This window comes from Seriola dumerili, unplaced genomic scaffold (assembly GCF_002260705.1).
Source record: "Seriola dumerili isolate Sdu_G_001 unplaced genomic scaffold, Sdu_1.0 BDQW01000002.1, whole genome shotgun sequence".
NCBI classification, from domain to species: Eukaryota; Metazoa; Chordata; class Actinopteri; order Carangiformes; family Carangidae; genus Seriola; species Seriola dumerili.
The window spans coordinates 6,315,623-6,332,524 of NW_019174257.1; the positions used below are offsets into that span (position 1 = coordinate 6,315,623).

General features: G+C 39.2%; 2 protein-coding genes across 2 annotated transcripts; one reads left to right on the forward strand and one right to left on the reverse strand.

The window, feature by feature from the left end:
- Nucleotides 1-2,257: 2,257 nt before the first annotated feature.
- Nucleotides 2,258-11,544, reverse strand: tmem38a (transmembrane protein 38A). The gene is made up of 6 exons (XM_022755141.1): nt 11,020-11,544; nt 6,282-6,438; nt 5,144-5,328; nt 4,462-4,549; nt 3,791-3,908; nt 2,258-2,980 (listed from the first exon to the last, which is right to left on the reverse strand). The coding sequence occupies exons 1-6, from the start codon at nt 11,141-11,143 to the stop codon at nt 2,777-2,779; spliced, it is 876 nt and encodes a 291-aa protein (XP_022610862.1). The 5' UTR covers nt 11,144-11,544; the 3' UTR covers nt 2,258-2,776.
- A 1,056-nt stretch (nt 11,545-12,600) lies between these two features.
- On the forward strand, nt 12,601-15,885 carry smim7 (small integral membrane protein 7). The gene is made up of 5 exons (XM_022770403.1): nt 12,601-12,705; nt 12,923-12,964; nt 13,982-14,034; nt 14,140-14,230; nt 15,089-15,885. Exons 1-5 carry the CDS (start codon nt 12,680-12,682, stop codon nt 15,102-15,104), a joined length of 228 nt encoding a protein of 75 aa, XP_022626124.1. The 5' UTR covers nt 12,601-12,679; the 3' UTR covers nt 15,105-15,885.
- Nucleotides 15,886-16,902: the final 1,017 nt, after the last annotated feature.

Below are 16,902 nucleotides of genomic sequence, written 5' to 3' on the forward strand. Positions count from 1 at the left end.
AAATGAGGATACATCCCCACATATAACAGAAGCATCAGTCTCTGTGTGGTTTCCATTGAGGTCATGCCAAAGTGGCCCGATTGAAAGGACTGGTAATGCTCCACTAACAGCTAGGTAGGGCTACATACATTCAAAAGGGGGTTTTAGTCGGTTGGTTGGTGTATTCGGTTCAGTGCATTTTAGACAAACTGGCCTGCTAGAAGAACGCAACACACTGCAGGGCCAGTGTGGATCCAACTGGGGCTCTGCAGCAGGACTGGTTTTGATGCTCCAGGTACTGGCGACGGGCAGGAATTGAATCACACACTGCACCACTGGCTGACTGATTGTGAACAAACCCATCGCACCACCAGGTCCCCTTCACACTGGGTGTTTCCCCTATGAGCGCTTTTCAATCGTTACTTTGGGTTTTGGACTACAAAATTCACCGAGCCTCCTAAAGATCAACCTTTAGAGCTTCAGTCTTTTAAGACCATGAGCTCTTTGGTCAGACAAATGATCAAAAGATATTTGAACTGAGACACTCGAGCAAATCAGTTCTGGGCTTGATTTTATGAGGCTCCATGAATTTTAAATCCCGACACCCAAAGTGAAGACTCACAGCTCTTAATTGTCAGAGCAAAGGCTTAGGGTGTCAGAGGCTTTCTCTGAAGTTTTGACGTAGTGGGTTCAGTCCTTTGGTGAATTTTGAAGCCCAACAACCAGATGAAACGTTTGTTTCAAGTGTCTTTGACCGAAAAGAACTTATTTATAAGACTCAAGAAAATGAGGGATGATTATCTGACTATGCAGCTCGTGTTGTTACAGAACTTTTTGGAAGGTTTGTGGGTACGAGTTTGATTCTTATGGGGCTCAGTAAAAAGAGGTTTTTTGTTCTTGTTGTTTTCTCATAAATAATTAGAAATGATGGTCCACTGTTTGTAAAGTAGGAATGTGTGTGTGTGTGTGTGTGTGTGTGTGTGTGTGTGTGTGTGTGTGTGTGTGTGTGTGTGTGTGTGTGTTCGTATTTTTCAGTAATGGGATGGACAGATGTTGGTTACATTCCTCACACTGAAGGTTTTGGGGTTTTGGACCAGATCACTTTGACAAGCTCTCACCACCTCCACTCCCTCGTCTTCTCGCTGCCTTGCCCAAAGGAGCGGGGAAGTCTCATTCTGGGCCGTAGTGGAAAAACAAACACAACATCTCGTTTCTGTCGCCACGCTGGAGAATTGGACACTTTTTTGTGGAGTGGAAGAAATTACATAACATCTCTGAGATCTTCTTTCTCATCTTTAAACTGTTATCAATAAGGGATGAAAGTTTGATTTAATTCTAACTGGTTCAATAATGTGTTTTATCAAAGGATGGAGGGAACCATTAATGATTAAAATTCCCTCAATAAACAGTTTTCCCGTTCTTTCACCTTAAGGGTTTCTAAGGTTCTCAAATGTGATGATTTGCTGCTTTTCTTTGTCTTAAGTTACAGGTAATTATATCATTTTGAGGTTTAGACTGTTGGTCGGACAAACCAAAGAATTAATGGATTCATCAGAAAAATTATCAACACATGAATCCATAAGGAAAAGAGTCATTGGCTGCAACCTCCTATAAAATTGTAAAAAATTGTATTTACAACCAACTACAATAAAGGGCCATTTCAGCTTTAGAGGTGTGTGACTGAGCTCCACCAGTGCTACAAATGTGAACTGAAAATGCAGCGAACAGATCTCTTACCTCCCCGATCCTCTCTGCCGCTGTGAGGAATGTTAAGGTTAAAGGTCGAGAGCAACAAGCCTCCTGTAAAGTTCATTAGTGATGCTTTATTGCCTGTAGTACAAGAGTTTGTCAACACGGCAGGGGGCTTCCTGGTTTCTCAGGACGCGACCTCGGGTTGACCTCAGACCTTTCCTGTCACCTCCCAACAGCCTCAGAGTTACATAATTCAGAGTTTATGAAGACTTCCTCCTGACTGCCACCCGACTCCTGTCCTGTGTGTGTTGCAGCATTAAGTCCTAAAAATTTTATTTTCTTCTTTTTTTTTTAAAAAAAAAAAAGGGGAATATTTCAACCTGTTTTTGTACAATCAATCTGTTGAGGCACTTTGGTAAATGTAATATGATACATACTGCTGAATCTAGACCTGGGCCAAAAGTGGAGACAAGATGTTGAAACGATATCTAGAACACTGGTTTTAAACATTTACAACCAATGGAAAGAGATCATAAAAAAAAATTTTTTTATGTCAATAAGGGGAGGAAATTAAAAACCACCAGGACTCAGTGTTTCTCTTAATTTTATTCAAAGACATGAATTTGTCTCCGTCTCAATGTAAAAAGCAGCAATGTTTATGCTTTATTCACATTTGAATTTCTGATTGAGAGTCAGATTAATTTGCATTTTCTGTTTCTTTAATAAAATACGGTTTGGTGGATTAAAAGAAATCCAACGACACCTGGTAACACAACTACTGATGTGGGACGAAGGCCATCCTAGGACGACCACGCAGCTCCTACAAACGTGGATCACCACACAGTGTTGGGCACAGATGTTCACAAACGCATAAATAAGTAGGTCTAAAATGTCCAGGTTGGGCTGCAGTGTGAAACATTTACTCTGGTATTTACAGAGTCCTCATGCTGTGTAAAATGCAGAAAGCACCATTTGGCTCTAACAGAAAGGGTCTCATTTGGTAAAACATCAAACTGCCCCTTTCCCTAGAAAGGAATGGGAAGTCCCATCATGTGGAGGCCATGAGGGCGAGTCAGATGCAGTTTCATCAGTGCAGCGTGACATCCTACTCGGCTTTCTTGGCTTTCCTCTTGCGAGCGCCTTCGCTCAGCTCCTCCTTGGTTTTGAGAGGTGAGGATGGAGTGGCGGCGGGAGGATGGTGGTGGTCCTCCTCAGAGCCGCCCAGTGGGGAGCCGAACAGCAGATGGCAAACCCAGGACTCAATGAGGGCGAAGGGGGAGCCGTGAGAGTGTCTTGCGGTCATCACCACCTGAAGGAAGATGGAGACAGTGGGAAGATTTTAGGATTTTAGGTTTACTCATCATGACGAGTTCAAGTCAGTTTGTGAAGAACAGTTTTATGACATTATCTGCCGATTTGGAGGAACTTTCTAAAGTCTGATGAAATAACCCTGATTATCTTTGATGTTTGAAACATGTTTACCAGGAGCGGAGGGAATAACAAAAGATGCAAATGAGTTGCAACATGGGAATTGTAGGATCCAGCATTTTTGGACCTTGTCTCATACAAGGGACAAAAACTGAAGATATCTCAGCCTCTGCTGCATCGGTGTTTACCATTGATCAAATTTGTGTCTGTTAATTGAGATCTCGCAGTGCAATGTCACTGAACTGTAATGACCTTTTATTCTCCTGTTGTTCAATTTCATTTGATATTGTCTTGTGTTTCTTTTATATCTCTGAATTGCCTTGTTCTTTAAACGTGCTGTACAAATGAACTTGTTGTGCGTTCTTGTGCATGTGCTGGTCTGACATAAAACAAAGCAAGGATCTCATCAAAACACTGATCCACAGGTTCACTGGTGCTTGAAACAGAAGTGTGTTTCCCTGGAAAGCCGATGAAACACAAATAGTGTTTCATGTGTGTTTTTTTTTTCTTGTTTAAATTTAGCCGCAATTTAATATGACAATTTACATATGACAAGCAAGTGGGGTGTTTTATTTCTGGCGCATAATCCTTTCATGAAGGACGAAATGTCATCTTCTTATATACAACACAATACGCAATCAGAACTCTAGACTTAAATCAGCTCTGTCAACTACATGTCACACAGCAGCACCTTGCTTGTGGCCATGAAGAGGGTGAAGACGAGGATGAGGGTGCTCTTGGACACTGGCAGCCAATGAGCCTCCTGCAGGGTGAAGAGGATAGCTCCGTACAGACTGGCTTTGGTCGGGCTGCGGAGATGAAAGACAAACTGTCAGCAAAAATCTGTCCATCATATTGTTTACTAGGGCAGAAATCAGAGATGGAGTGGGAGATCGTGGCAAACATTTTTAAATTTTTTTATTTTTTTGTCATTATTGAAAAATGTGATGTTTTTATTAGAAGTTTATTGTTACCTCTGAGGTTTGAACAAATTCTCTTACGCTTATCAAAAGCCTTATAATAAAGTTGAAGTGTCTATTGCCATGATAAAAACCATGGGTAATATATTTTCATCTGACAGTGATATTACAGGCTGCCAGGAGGGCTCTCTTATGGATGCTGCCACTAGGGGGCACCAATGTCAAACTACCAAACTACATATAGTATCTTCAACAAACTTACTGTGTGTTTCAAACAGATTGACTGTAGTTTGGGTCTGACTGTGATCACAGTTACTTTTAAGTTCTAGTTTTGTCTATGGGTTTGGGTTACATGCTAATCTAAAACAGCCTACATGCTGGATGAGGTAGTGATGAGTATGTGTTCCCATCAGCTGCTGCAGAGCAGGAAACACAGACTTACAATGACATGTTGAGGATCTCATTGGTCTCGGGCCTCCACACACCGCGCAGCAGCTGCTCAAAATTGGAAATGAGAGCCACTCCAGACCCTGGGAAGATAAAAATAGACAAGTGGAAAAAATGAGGACAAAAAAGTCTGCGTCTCGTGTCACTGCTCTCATCTGGCTTCAGCCTTTCTCCCCCATTTTCAGCATGGCCGGCCTGCAGGGCCGCACCGCTGCAGCAGAGACAGTAAGAGGCCAGAGCACAGTGACCACTTTATATACATTTTCTATGGCCATTTTTGTTTTATGGGATAGTTTCACAGAGGCTTGCACTGCCCGGGGCAAAAATGAGCTGCTGGGTGTCTGTTAATCCCCTGATCCCTCAGCTCTGTGTGAATTGTGTACAGTTTTTCTCCCATGGAATGCTATCTGCCCCCGTGTCGGCTGTGTGGGGATTCGATTAAACACAAATGAATTTACCATGCACCGTGTAAGCACAAAGATGAAAAAGATAAGGTACTGAAAACTGGACTTTTGACACAATTCAAAAGCCCAAATGAAACATGACTCATTTTCATGCCACGACTTGTTTTGCTCGTAGTGTACTGTAATATCCTGCATATGACATTACCAACGTTGTAACGGTACCTGTCATGTCCTACTGTATGAACACAAGTTGCTGTGAAACCTGACACCGACCTTTGACGTATCCGATGATGACCATGATGAGGAAGCCGTGGTGGTAGGCGTGGTGGGCGTGGTGAACACCGGCAGCGATCTTACGGGTGCGGACGACCTCCTTCAGGGCGACCAACACGAGTTTGACAGGCAGGAAAGCCACGCATTTATAGAAGAGGTTCAGTGGGCAGTAGAAGATGAGGTACCTGTGTTTGTAGCGGACATAGGGAGAGAAATATAAGATATCAGAGTGAGGGAAGGTGAGGGTTTAAATTTCTCTACTATAGTTTATATTTAGCTTGATGAAGATTGTATTGAATGTATTGTATTAAAGGGTCAGTTCACCCAAATCACAAAAAGCCCCCTATATTTTCCCCCTTGCAAGTAGTATATATCTAGCCATCAAGTTTAGTTTTTTCTTCTGCTGAGACGTGAAACAACCCACACAACGCGCCTTGGACTTTTTTCTCAAAGTTTCATGTTCGTTAGAAAATTGTCTCTAAAAGGTCATGAGTCGTAGTCGACCACTAAATGATGTTTTAAAGTCTTTTTCACACTGCCACTGAAACTGAATCTTCAAATACAGTATAAAGATACTGAAATCTACCTATAAAACTCCCCCCAGGGACTGTAGATCCCCCAAATTCTCATTAAAAAGAATACATGGTGCCAATCTGTGGATTCTCCCAAATGACTGGGTGGTAGTTTCTTAAAAGATATGCTGAGTTTGTTAAAATCCTTTTAGATGTTTTCAGCCCCACTAACCAACCTAAAAACCAAAACCAAAATCTTTAAAGCATAAAATCAAAGTAGCTGCATAGTTAGATATAGTTGGTCAAAAGTGGGAAGCATATTTAGTGTTTTTTGGTCTGACCCGTTTGATTGAAAGACTTGTTTCTTTTCCTACGAAAAGCAGAAAAATAAATGAACCATTTTGTTGTCTGGCCACAATGGCAGGTCGAAGTCAGCAGTCACATGACATAAATTACCAGTCAATTTTTTTGAATGGAAACAATGGCTGGAAGGGAGAAGTCTTGAAAGTTTGATGAAAAGTGCGAAAATCAAACAAAAAAAAAAACAAAAGAAACTGTGCATGTGTGACCTTAAAACAGAATCTCCTCCACCGTGAAGGGTGAAGTCGTTCTGAGGATTTTCTCACCAGACAGCTGAGGCCAGAAGGATGTGGCTGTTGTGTTGGAAATAGTCGATGGGGCTGCTTCCAAGCATGATGTCTGCGAGGATGTAACTACCGAAGCAGTAGAGCATGGCACAGAGCCAGGAGGCCACAGGACTCCTGCGAGAAACCTCCACTGAGCCTGCAACACAGAGGAGGAGCTGTCAACAAAATGTAATAACAGTAGAATAAGAATTTGTTTCAGTGAGCAAACAGGTTAGGTTGGAGGTGTTGGTGAAGGTGGTGGAGTTTTGTGTGTGTGTGTGTGTGTGTGTGTGTGTGTGTGTGTGTGTGTGTGTGTGTGTGTGTGTGTGCGTGTGTGCACTCAGTGTCCTGCTTATGTCTGTTTGTGTGCAGATTAAGATGTATTTGGCTTTTATCAAATATCAGCTCTCACAGTCAGCTTCATCCACTGTCAGATTCTGTCACAACCACAGCTACAAAAATACCTTGAAACATTTAAAATCTTATTTTGATTGAATATTTTCTTTCTTTTTATAATTTCTTTATTAAATGAAGGTGCCTTAATATATGGATTTGGATTGCAGGGTGAGGGAAATACAGTTTAGGCTTTTCCCATTTAACTGTAACTGAATGATTGTAAGAAATGATTGATTCCTATAACTAATTTATTTAAAATAAAAACTTACGATATAAGATGCTGTATGTACGATTTTAATGTCTAACTTTTGTTTTTTCTTATACCAAAAAAACATTGTAGCAGATATCAATTTGAATTTTAAAATGAAAAAAAAGTAAATATAATTAGTTATTGACAGATTTAATCATTCAATGTAAACTCATTTTAAACCATATTTTTTTTAAAAACCAAACAAACTAACTCTTCTTTAATTTCATTATGTTTTTTTTAATGTAACAAATTATTTTGGATTAGAAACCATAACCACAAATTAGATTAGAAACCACTGAAAAAAGTACATAGCCTTGACTGCATCCTAAATTTGAATTGTCTAAATCCTGTTTTAGAAGCTTTTCCACTTTGGCCAGAACAAAGTTCTGTGGTAATCTTTGTTCTTTTTTGGAAATCACATGGGTCAGATTGATTAGTGCCGTGTATATGAAATTTAAAAATATTCTGTTTGTTCTTGCAGCGCAAAACTGTTAGCGACGACCTTCAAAAGTCATTATCAGTGGATCCCTTGTGTGTCTATGCGCTATATCTTTGTCCACACCCAGTCGACCATTTCAGTGCACACCCCGATAATCTGTCTTTTTATCATAACCTAATATTGACCCAGGACTTCTACAGTCATTTACAAGTTGACAGTTTGCCATCTCAACAAATGCCAGAGGACAGACTTGAACAGAACAGACAGCTGTTTGTAATTTATAAACTATGTGTTTTAGATATGATAATTTAATATTCATTTTTTTAGTATATGTGACACTGACTTATTATGTGCCAAACGTCTTGGACGACTAGGAAATTGCTTGTGTCTGATTGGTTGGCAGGTATCCACTAAAACTGTCTATCAGGACACTTCAATTACAGCCCCAGTCAACAGTTTGACCACATTTCTAAAACAATATGCAAGATGTGTTAAACTGCAGCTAACAATAGCAAAAATGTCAAGGCTTCAAACTGTTACAGGGAACCCTCACCGGTGAAATAAAGCAAACTGCAGCGAACTAAGAGAAAACTGACTGAAAGAAACAGGATGAGCATTTGAAGATGGATTGTGTTGTTTTTTTCTGTAGTTTTATGTTCAATAACTCACTCTGAGGTGCAGAAGAGGAAGAAAAAGTAGCAAAACCTCACTACAAAACTAAAAAGGCCTGCTATCAAACATTTTACTTGAGTAGAACCACATAAGTATTATAGTGTTCTGTTTTTAAATGAGTAAAAAACTGGCCGGTGTTACAACATTGATAGAAACATACAGTAAATCGAGATGTGAGCACAAATCTCCTACAACAGGTGGGTGAGGGTGTCGTGCTGCAACTGGCGCTCAGTTTGAAAGCAATCTGATCCTGAGAAATGCGGCCCTATAAATATATTCTGCTCAACTGCTCCTCCTGCCTTGCAACTGTCGGGCCCGTCTTAACCTCTGACCCCCACACTTGTCTCCCTTCCCTCCTACAGTACCGACCCCCCCCCCAAAAAAAAAACTCATTCATGTGCTCCTCTAACATGTGGTCTGTGAACTGCGGATCTCTACTCAGACACGTGCGGCTAATGGTGGATATAAGGTGATCTTGCAAATCTTGGCAGTGTGAGTCATGTGACTGTAAAATGTCCTGAAATGTGAAATGAGATAAAGTTATACACAGTCATGAGGTCAGCCTTGGTTGGTAGACATGCTATAGTTAGCCTGAGGCCTGATGATGAAATAGATTTTAACTCTAAAACGTGCATCAATGCCTTTGATTGTACGACTCTTTAAGTTAAAAACAAACACTCTCTCAGTGTTTTCAACTTCTTGTTCATTTAATCTAAAACAAAATACAACAAATGTGTTAAAAGGAGAGTGAGCCAGTCCCCTTTACCTCAGCTACTACGGGAAATGTGAACAGCAGCATGGTGTTGCACCTGCTTTTTGACACCCGTAAAACTTTGGGATGCAGTAAGAACTAGGTTTATTCATAAATTCATTTGTACATTCAAACTAGCAACGGTCACAACAGAAATACTGAAATAACAACAACTGCACTAAAGTAATACGGCAAGTCACTGCAAAAGATTCAGAATTTCAACCGACACACGGAGACATGTTGCTGCGCTTGCTCACAATTCAAAAGCATCGGGAGAGTTGTTCTTCAAACTAAATTTGCATCTCGCAGTAAAAGTTTGCATTGCTCACTTTACATATTGCACATGCAGCAGCAGCAGCAGCAGCAGCAGCAGCAGCACAACAGCCACATGTTGTTGATTGTTTTAACCTGGCTCAACACTTAACAGAGTACACCACCCATTAACCGTAGCACTCCTATGACACTATCAGACTCCTAAGAACCTAAGGTATCATCTTTACTACCCAAAAAACTTGAAACCTACATCACCCACAATGCAACTTGACAGCTGACAATTTAGATCAGAGTTTCAGGTGTGTTATGCTAGTAGCGACTGACTAAGTCTCGAGCTGCTAGCCTCAAGCAGAGATGAGGAGCGGGCTACAGAGGTCTGGTAACTTCATCTCTTTCGTAGGCTACTGCACGCCAACAGATTTTATTCACATTTTCAAACTTGTAGTCTTCAGACCCAACTAACGTTGACTCAAGTGACATCACTTGAGGCAGATTGTCAGATTTCATGCAGCTTCCTCTGGCGCCACAAAATAAAACTTTTCTCACATATGCAGTCGTACTCCCCAAGACCTGTAATCAGACTTTGATGTGTTGATGTGTATCTGAAGGTCCGCTCTAAGGGTGACTCTAGATTAGCATTCATTTATTTTCTGCTTAATTTAATTTAAAACACAGGTAGTTCAACAACAAAATGAACTCTATCTAACTAACTAATAATAACTAGCCTAGTTGTAGATACATTTTGAAATAGCATATAACCATTAACTTTCTCCACATACCTCATGTAGCATAATCTAAGTTTCCAGAAGTGATTTAAAGAGACTAAGAGGTACAGAAGTTTATTCACCTGACTAACAGCTCCTAAACTTTCCTCACTGCCAGTGGCTGGAGCATCAGTGCAGCGGAAAATGTGGGAGATAACGACACAAAGATGACATTTCCCAGTTGTCTGAGTACAAAACACGTGACTCATGTTGTACAAGGTGTACAATGCAGCTTATGCTCCTTTAGAAGCGACAGAATAAATCTGTGAACTTTTTGATTTTGTGATGAGATCAAAGTGTGTGTGGCGCTCCTGCCTTCTTCATTTGACTGAACTTTGACGTCAGAGCAAACTTTTTCTTTAGGGGTGTGGAAAGTGAGGTATTTCAAAGACTGCACACTCCCAGGGACAACAAGGTCATGCCCGCCTTCTTGCTCAACACCTTATTTCATGTTTAACACTCAGTGTAAATAACACACCCAACCCAAATGCAGCCTACAAGTGTTCAGCAGAAGGGGCTTCGGAGGCCCACTGACACTCTATTTCAGGATCTTCTATTTATTGCCTAAGCCATCGGTATGCACAGGCCTTCTCTCAGGTTTCATCCTCCTCGAGAGGATCTGTTGCTCAAAGGAGTTAAATCTTGGAAAATATCAGCCTTGACCCAAAGCTGAGTAGTTTAATCTACTCCAGCAAGTTCCTGCAGTGTAAATGAGGTCAGGCTGCTGCAGCAGCAGACATTTCCTCAGCACCAAGCTCCTGCTTCACTTTATATAACAGGTCAAGCTTTATAAGGATAGGGTGCTATAGAGATAACAGCAACAGTAAGTCCATTTTGGGATTCAAGAGCAATGAGTAGTTATACCACAGAAAAAAAGCCATAAATTATTAAATAATAAACCACTAATTATTAAATGCACGTTATATAAATATTAGGCTTTTTCATCTCAGTCACTACTTATACGTTCTTATGGGTTCATATTTTGAATTCCTATATTAGCAATATATATTTTTACTTTGTGGTGTTGTAAATAAAGGTATGTTTATTAACAACAACAGGTCTGGTGAGTGTGGAGCATGTAGTACAGTAGATGCACCTGCCAAACTATGCAGATTAATATATTTATGTAATAGTGAAGCATGCCCTTAATTTGAAAGACAAGCGCTCACAGAAAAGTGTCAAAACACACTTACCTGGCTCATACTTGAGGTAGAGGATGGATACGATGTAATAAGCGAGATCAAACACAGGAAACATTCCCATTTTAGAGAAGGCTGGGGCAAAATCGCCCAAATTAAGAACTGCCAGCACCTCCATGTTGTGTGTCTGACAACCAGTGACTCTCTGTCTTATTTTTTTAAATTTTTATTCCAACTGCGCAGTCTGGATCGGAAGCCCCCCCAACCCGGTCGACCGACTCTCCACCAAGCCCCCCGGTCTGGACAGTGAAATCCTGTGACACTCAAGCGCTCCTATTAATACCTCTCATCTCCAGAGCCTCAGCATCATCATCATCATCTGCGCTCTGTGCCAGCTGCTCCGCTTCTTAGGCGACAGGAGGTGTACGTGTCAGCTGCTGGAGAATTAAAATGACAAATAAAAGGCTTCGTCCTCTTCTTCATCGTAGAGTGTCCACGCTTACTACAAGCAAAGAAGTATCCACTGGTTCATAAAAAAAAACCCTCCTCCGTTCCGGATCAGATCCCGCACCGGGGCTGACTCTAATCCCAAACAGCTCGACAGCATTTGGTGATATCGCTACTTGTTTACATTCTTCTACATGAGGCAGAGATATTGTGATTAAATGCGCAGCTGTGCTAAACCTGCATATATATATATATATATAAAACCCCGATTTTATGTATTTTAATTATAATAAATTATTTTAATATTATTGTTTTTTATCATTTTTTTTTTCTTTTAATTCTTGAGGAGAATAATAATCGGCGCAACGAGGTTTGTCACCGCCAGGGGGCCCTAAAACCACCACACTGAAAACCTTGGATCTCCAAAACATCTAGTGATTTGAGATGGGTGAATTGTATTGGTCATCTATCTAAATGATCTTTCACACCCGTTGCCTATTACGTTTATCAGTTTTTGACACCATTATCCACGTCTTCAGAGAAGTTTACTGTTGAAAAGCAGCAACAATATCAAATAGTTGGCTACTGAACTCTGACCCACCCACAAACGACCTCCGCGACGCCTCAGTGGTGGGTCTGAACATTTTTCCTCCTCTGTTGTATATGGATGGGGGCAGCAGAGTTGGCAGTAAAATATTAGATTACACAGTCATAGATGTCACAATAGAATTTCTTGTTATTTTAAGCTACATTGACTCCCTGTCTATTTAAAAAGTAGTTATCTAAGTTCTTTAAAATTTTAATTTTTCAACGTTGAAGAAAAAGAAATGACCCTGCGATTACCTTTCTTAGCTGTAGATGGCGCTCGTTTCTAAGAATAGGATCTCCAAAGCAGGATATTTCTGCTGGTGTTGCCTCTTAAATCTAGCCTGCTGAAACTCAGTTGGTGGGATTTACGTCCCTAAATTTAGTCTTTCAGGTAGAACGTCGTAGTCGTTATACCAAATATTCTTATAACATCCATTCAATCCCCCCCCCCCCCCCCCTCTTCCTACAATGCCCCCTACCCACAGTTTAAGCCTTTACCACCCATAACTACTGAAACAAATCGTAAGGAAGTGATAGTTAGAGACCTGCCTGACAGGCAAATTCAGGGTATTAAAACTTATGATAGCTCTCGTCTGGGCACTGAAACTTCATTGGTCACATTTTTGATTGCGTAGATGAAGACGGAAGTGAGAAATCTCTGTGATGTGATGAGAGCAAGATGATCGCAGATCTGTTGATATTCGGGTAATTTATTCAATGTCTGCCATGTGTTTACGTAGAGACACGTTTTTTTATTTTACTGAAATGTTTTCCGTGTGTGTTTTTGTACACGGCGGTGCCAGTTAGATGGCGGTGTAACAAGCTAACTAGCTCAGTGCTAATGCCAGCTCAGCAGCTAACGTTAGCTCTGCAGGTAAATAATCTCACCTGTCTGACCACTTTGTCTCTCTGTGCTCTCCAGGACCTTGCTGGTGAATGCAGGGGCTGTGCTGAATTTCAAGCTGTGAGTATTTCATCCAAAATTAAACGTTTGACTTATCATTTTGTAAATATACACGAAATATAAAGCTGCCAGGAAACTAAATTGCTAGAAAAAAGACAGACACGTAAAAATCCACAATCTTTAGTGATAATTACTTAAATATTATTAGAGAACAGGTCAATGTTGTACAAAAAAAATGTTTTGCTATATAAACATGCAAATTCAGCATGAAAATATAATAAGATAATAACATCGTCTGTTTACATGTTAAGTGATTTTATCCCAACTTGTTTTTGTGCCTCTTCGATTAAAAGTCAGTATATGCCTATATTGTCACTGACAATATGAATAATTAAAAGAAGTTGATGATATGAATGAGTTGAGGCGTGTGAAAACCCCACATCAGCACTTTGAACTAGTGTCGCCAGCATCTCTCTAAATGATGAACAAATAAATGTATGCTTTGTAAATAAAACATGCTTAGAGTTTTTTACATTGACTCCAGAGGGTTAACCACTGCTGCTTTCAACTTTACATGTAGAACAGGCCTTTATTTTATTTATGTATTTATAATTTCTCTCTATATATGTGTTAGTGACCTGGCTAATTTTCAGTTGCAGTTCTTTGGTGAGATGTTCTGAAACCAATGAAGTGATGGTACACAAGACAACAGGATGCCATAAAGACAGCAATAAAAACAAAATAAGCATTCTCAAGACAATGCAGACACCATCCAGAGGGAAACAGCAAAACAATAGTACAATAATATAGCAACAATATCCATTATTCGTAACATGTAGCCATGCAACCAACAGAAGACACCCAAAACAGAAATAATAAGGCATCAATAAAATATGATAATTATGTTGATCTTGACAAAATGTTGAAAGATACTGAGTAGTTAGTAAAATGGTAATATCAGACACATGAGCCGTGCAGCACAGTCACAACTATAGAAGATCATATCACATTGTTAAATAAAGCAGCAGTAAAATGAACAAATGGAACAGTAGGAGATTGACTGTGGATGTTTTGCAGCAAAAGGAAGGAGGGCCAGGGATTTGGAGATGAGTCCAGAGCACCAACAACAGGTGTGTATGAGTGTTAAAGAGAGAGATGAGAATAGAATTAAGAAAATGTGTGTGTCACAGATATCTAAAAAGTACAGCCACAAAAATGATTAGTCCATCTTTCAGGTGACAACATCAGAGAGTTCCTGCTCAGCCTGCGATACTTTCGGATCTTCATCGCTCTGTGGAACATCTTCATCATGTTCTGCATGATTGTGTGAGTAAGACTCTGTTAGTCAATGCTGGTCATGTACTTTAAAATAGTTGTAAAAAGACGTAATGGTGAACGTGCTGCTCTCTCAATTTCATTCACTAGGTGACATGTTCCTTCACTGGCACTGTAGTTTATTTTGAGTCAATCCCACATACACCATCATTTGACACACACTAGAGGGTCAAATGTTTATTATTAATGGATGAAAGTAGTCCCCAACAAATAGGCTGTTGACCCCTGTTTGAGTAAAGTTTGCTAAAAATGACAGTGTCCGGCTGTTCTTGGAATATACTGCACCTTTACACAAATAAATCTATATATTTGTCTATATATTTTTTCAAGATTTATATCTTCAGTAGAAACCAGTGGAGTTGGGGTTGTGTGCCACAGACTGAATAAGGAAGTCAGAAAGTAGCTCATATGGGACTTGTTGACAGTATGAAAAACAACTTAACATAACCTAATAATCCCTCTGCTGAATTTTTGATGTCGTAGAATGTACAACATGGGACAGAAATGTAAACTCCCATTTAAGATTGTTTGATTATAAATCATTTCTGGTGATACTTTTTCACCAGAAACACATGTAATTGCCTTTGACTAGTGTACGTGACACTTGACACGTGGTAAATCCAAATATAAAAGAAGGTGATATCACTCTCAAATTGATTGACGGGTCTTTTACCACAGGGACATACATGAGGCAACAATTAAGTTAATGTTTTCTGAGGCTTTTGGAAGCCCCCTTTTCTTCCATTGTCCACCCTCTTATGCTTTTTCAACCTTTTAAACAAAAGTCCTCGAAAATGTGCTATGAACTTGTTTCTTATCTAAGTGGTTGAATGTCTTAAATCTTCACAGATTGTTTGGATCATGATCAACATGTGTGATGACCAGACTCCCACTTTTTCAACATGGATGCTCTGAACTTCTCCTTTATGGGATTTTCTGTTCCTTTGACTCTTTTAATTATGCTCCATTTTCTTTACCACCTCAAATTCTAATTCTGCATCTGGCTGTTCAGGAATCTATGAATCGCTGTATTTATTTTGTCTAATACAAGTTGTTACATTTTTTCACTTTTTTGTTTAAGCTGTAACTATATCACCGCCCCTGCCTTCTGCTGGATATGTGTCGTAAATGTGCCCTTGTGCTTCAGTGTAGAAGACAAGATGGTTTCTTCAGCATGTCGGTTCATTTATTAAAGAAACACCAGGGTTGAAAATGATGGGCAGCCTTTGCTAACAGAATAGGAAAATTTGTTTCTGTGGTTTGTTAGTTGTCTGTCATCATTTAAGGATCCTGCTCTGTCCTATAACCTCACATATGGCGACTGTAATCAGAGTTGGTGTTCAACCTTTGACTTACCAAGATGATCTTGCTGAAACATCCTTTTATTCCTTTTACCTGCATGGCCGTCAGAGTTCAGCTGGATCCAACAGACAAGTCAGAATGATGTCTGTCACCTTCTGATACAGACATCTCCAAATTTTACTTATCTCCTGTTAAGTGTGTGATGTGCAGCAGCTCAGATAAAAATATATATATATATATATATTTTCCTTTTATTCTGGGGCACATGTGCTGTAAGTAAATGTATATGCACTATATAATGTAAATGTGTCCTTATTCTTAACAATAAAAATACAATTTTCTTATCCTCTGTCTGTTAATTGACTTGCATGGTTGTGACTGTCTATACTGACTTTGCAATGACATGACTAATAAATTAAATACATTTCCTAAAAGCAGTTGCAGTTCATTTTCAAGAAATTAACATATTTTACCATCTTTTATATCAGACTTAACTTTATTTCAATATTTAAGCATAAACAACTACAGGCAGATTTGGATTTGGTTTTTTTAACCTCAAGAAGTCTCCTGTATAACCTAGCGATTATTTTCATTATTGTCTAATCTGCTGGTTATTTTTTGATTAATCATTTTGTCTATCAGACATTGGAAAAAGGCCTAGAAGACAAGCACACATCATTAAATGTCTTATTTTATCCAAGCAACAGTACAAAACCCAAAATATTTAATTTACTCTAGTGTCCGACCAAGAAAAACGGCAGGTTCTGACATTTGACTACATGTAAGCAGTATTTTTTCATTTCTGCTTAAAAAATATCTCAAATGATTTATCATTTGCCTGCAAATCTGTACAATTGATACATTTTAGGATGCCATAATGGCTTTAAAAGGGTCTTGTTAATATTTGTAATGAATAGGCATAAAAGAAAAACTCAGTATAAGTTAAAGAAAAAAAAATCAAAGAACACATCACATAGAGCTTTTGAAAAAAAAGTGTCTTAAAAGATAAAACTTGGTGATGATTCTTTATTTATAAATTTATTACATGATATATTACTTGTTAATTTTATGTTTATTCCAGCACATTACTTACACTCTTCCATTCCTTGCACCACTTCATTTTTAGCCTACTGGGTTATATATAATAGTCATGTGTTGATTTATCTTTGTTCTGCTTTGTTATCCCTGTTTTTTCTGTATGTCCGTTTAGCTCCCTGGATGCTTTTGTTATTGATACTGTGAGCTGTGCACAAACGTACTTGACCATTAAAACCGATTCTGAAGTAAAATAAAATATATATTATATACATATGTAATAAAATAAACGTAGGTTTTAATAAGAGATCACACTATTGTTCAAC